Source organism: Ciona intestinalis, unplaced genomic scaffold (genome assembly GCF_000224145.3).
Source record: "Ciona intestinalis unplaced genomic scaffold, KH HT000085.2, whole genome shotgun sequence".
In the NCBI taxonomy this organism is placed as follows: domain Eukaryota; kingdom Metazoa; phylum Chordata; class Ascidiacea; order Phlebobranchia; family Cionidae; genus Ciona; species Ciona intestinalis.
In genome coordinates, this window is record NW_004190407.2 from 47,542 (window position 1) to 50,885 (window position 3,344).

The following is a 3,344-nucleotide window of genomic DNA, read 5'->3' on the forward strand; positions in this document are numbered from 1 at the left end:
CCTATGGGTTACAGGCAGGCGCGCTAACCACTATGCCACGGCGAATTATAAAACCGTTTCCTCACGACTCCCATAGACCGTTGTTAATTGTTTAAAACACGATCAGGATATTTGGATATTATGTGCTAAAGGTGTTCCATCTTACCCCACAGTACGGTATGTATATTACCTCGTATATCTTGAACTGTTCGACCAAATCTAAATCATTTCCTTTTTTGTTCAAATGTCTCTGTTGAAAAAAAAAAAAATTTAAACAAAAACAAAAAAAACCTAACGCACCCGTGAAAAAAAATATAGTAACAAAATAAGAATCAGAATAAAGTGTTACGAAAAAAGAAAAAAACAAAAAACCAACACACAAAAAGAAAAACAAACACACAAAAAAACAAAAACCTAACGCACCCGTGAAAAAAATCAAGTGTAAGAAATATGTAACAAAAAAAACAACAAATTCCCCCCAAAAAACAACCCACAAACAGAAACAACATACAAAAACTACAACAAGCACACAAAAACAAACAAAAACCAAAGAACCTGCGAAATAGCTTCCATTTCTTGTTCTTCCAAAGCATCTGTGATGTCATAAAAGGTATCTTGGTCAGGAACATTACTCAGCGTTTTGTTTAAAAGTGTCATGGCATAAACGAGAAGTTCGGTGTCGATTCCATCTTTTTCACCAAGAACGTCCATTAAATTAGACCATAAATGGCCGCCTAAAAATTTAAAATTAGATTATAAATGAAGGCTAATAATTCGGTTAAAACGAATAAATGTAATTTAGTTTTGTAACATGTTATGTTATAACTCAACAGTGAGCATAAGGTGTATGAATACACCATGTATGTCTGGTGTATAAGAAGACACCCATGTTATAACTCAACAGTAAGCATGAGGTGTATGAATACACCATGTGTGTCTGGTGTATAAGAAGACACCCATGTTATAACTTAACAGTGAGCATGAGGTGTATGAATACACCATGTATGTCTGGTGCATAAGAAGACACTCATGTTATAACTCAACAGCGAGCATGAGGTGAATGAATACACCATGTGTGTCTGGTGTATAAGAAGACACCCATGTTATAACTTGACAGTGAGCATGAGGTGCATAACTCGATAGTGAGCATGAGGTGTATAACTCGACAGTGAGCATGAGGTGTATGAATACACCATGTGTGTCTGGTGTATAAAAAGACACCCATGTTATAACTTGACAGTGAGCATGAGGTGTATAACTCGACAGTGACCATGAGGAGTATAAATTTACCATGTATGTCTGGTGTATAAGAAGACACCCATTTTATAACTTGACAGTGAGCATGAGGTGTATAACTCGACAGTAAGCATGAGGACAATTAACTTACGTTTCCTAGCATCCACATATTGCACAGCTTTCATAAGAACATGAGCGTTGGACTCGGAATACTCAACAAACACAAGAAGCAATTTCAAACTTGTTTTCACCACTAGTCGAAACTAAAAAACAAAAAATAAAACAATTAAATGAATAAAATTTTAAATAAAATAACATTTTTAAGGTGTTTATGTGTTTTTTTAATAGAATTTTTTTTGGAAAACGACAAAAATTATGATAATTTAATGTAACATATTTATTTTCGCATGGCGGAAAAAACGACAGTCGATATAACATGGGTGTTCTGTTTCATACACCTCGTGCCAGCTGTTACTTTGTGGGTGATTATTTGTTATTATGTTTGGCTGATAATTTGGACAACCCATTAATGACCACTGGGTTGGAGCAATTGCTGTTAAGTTTCTTGACCAAGGACACATACATGTCAACAATGGTAGCAGCTAAGAGCCTTGAAGCCGTCAAAAATAATAATAACAATAACTTTATTTGTCTCTCGAATACAAAGCGAAGATTTAGAAATATTCTAAACTAAAAGACAGGATATAGTGACAAAACAACAGTTGTTAAAACACGCTCACATTTAAAAACATATTTATTTTTAATTGGAGGAAAATAAGCGTGGTCGCTACACCAAGCAGACAACGAGCCATTTATGTTTAATTATTATTAAAATAAACTTCTAACAGAAACAAAAGTGTGCGTTAAATTAATTGTGGGAAAAGTGTGCACAATTTTTCACAAAAAAATGACTTACTTTTGAAGCAATTAGTGAGTAAAGCCATCGAACCGTATCTTTATGTTGAATAACTCCATCCATGCCATCAACATATAACATTATTTGGCCAAGAGCTGCAAAAAAAGATTGACTTTTATTTTATTCTATGTAACTTGCTTTATCCTAATTGGCGGGGCAACAACAGTTGTTATAACATAGGTGTTTTGTTTCATACACCTCGTGCCAGCTTCGAGTTACCACGTATATAACTTATATATCCTTGCGTGGCTAGAAAACGACAGTCGTTATAACATGGGTGTTTTGTTTCATACACCTCATGCCAGCTTACAAGTTACCACATATATAACTTATATATCCTTGCGTGGCTAGAAAACGACAGTCGTTATAACATGCGTGTTTCGTTTCACACACCTCATGCCAGCTTACAAGTTACTATGTATGTTACTTTGTGGGTGATTGTTTCTCAATATATTAGGTGTAATTTACACCATTTTGGTATAAAAATATGATTGCAATTTCTAAAACATTAGAAACCAATTACCCATAATATTACGCAAAGGGTAACTCATAAGCTGGCACGAGGTGTATGAACACCCGTGTTATATTGAATGTCGTTTTCCGGCAACACGAGGACAAAGTAAGTTACATTCATTCAATAACTAAATCATAAAATAGTCACCCACAATTTTAAAAAGACTCGAAAAACAGACACGAGGTGTATGAAACAGAACACCTGTATTATAACGACTGTCTTTGCCCCATTATTTATTTAAGGATAAATAAGTTACATTAATTTATTCAAACTTTTACAAAAACTCTTCCAAAAAAAAAAATAATAAAAACTAAAAATGCAAATTTAGTTAAAACTACCTCGTAAAATGTAGTTCTGATAGTTTTGGTCAGCTTCTGCTCCAACTTTTATAAGACAAGTTAAACCATCCGCGTTTACGAACTGGTGAACCAGATCTTTATCATCCTAGAAAAAGGAAAAAATTAATATATTATCTGTTTAGCCCTGTAGCAGTTGGTTAGCACGTCAGCTTTTAACACAGAGGTAGTCGGTTCAAGGCTCGTTGCTGCTACCATTATGGGCGTATGTGTGCTTGGGCAAGATATTAAAACAGCAATTTCTCAAACGCAGTATAGTCACTAATAGGTTGTTTAAAATATAAGCCATACAGAAAAAATAATCACCCACAAAGTAACATACTTGGTAACTTGTAAGTGGGCA

General features: G+C 34.4%; 1 protein-coding gene across 1 annotated transcript in view; it reads right to left on the reverse strand.

The window, feature by feature from the left end:
* LOC100184923 (FH1/FH2 domain-containing protein 3) overlaps window positions 1-3,344 on the reverse strand; it is a 30,269-nt gene that overhangs the window by 9,541 nt on the left and 17,384 nt on the right. The window contains exons 5-9 of the mRNA XM_026838433.1: window positions 2,984-3,089; window positions 2,132-2,226; window positions 1,367-1,478; window positions 535-713; window positions 170-229 (exon numbers count right to left, since the gene is read on the reverse strand). Coding sequence (XP_026694234.1) covers window positions 170-229; window positions 535-713; window positions 1,367-1,478; window positions 2,132-2,226; window positions 2,984-3,089 — 552 coding nt within the window. The remainder of the gene's footprint in view (window positions 1-169; window positions 230-534; window positions 714-1,366; window positions 1,479-2,131; window positions 2,227-2,983; window positions 3,090-3,344) is intronic.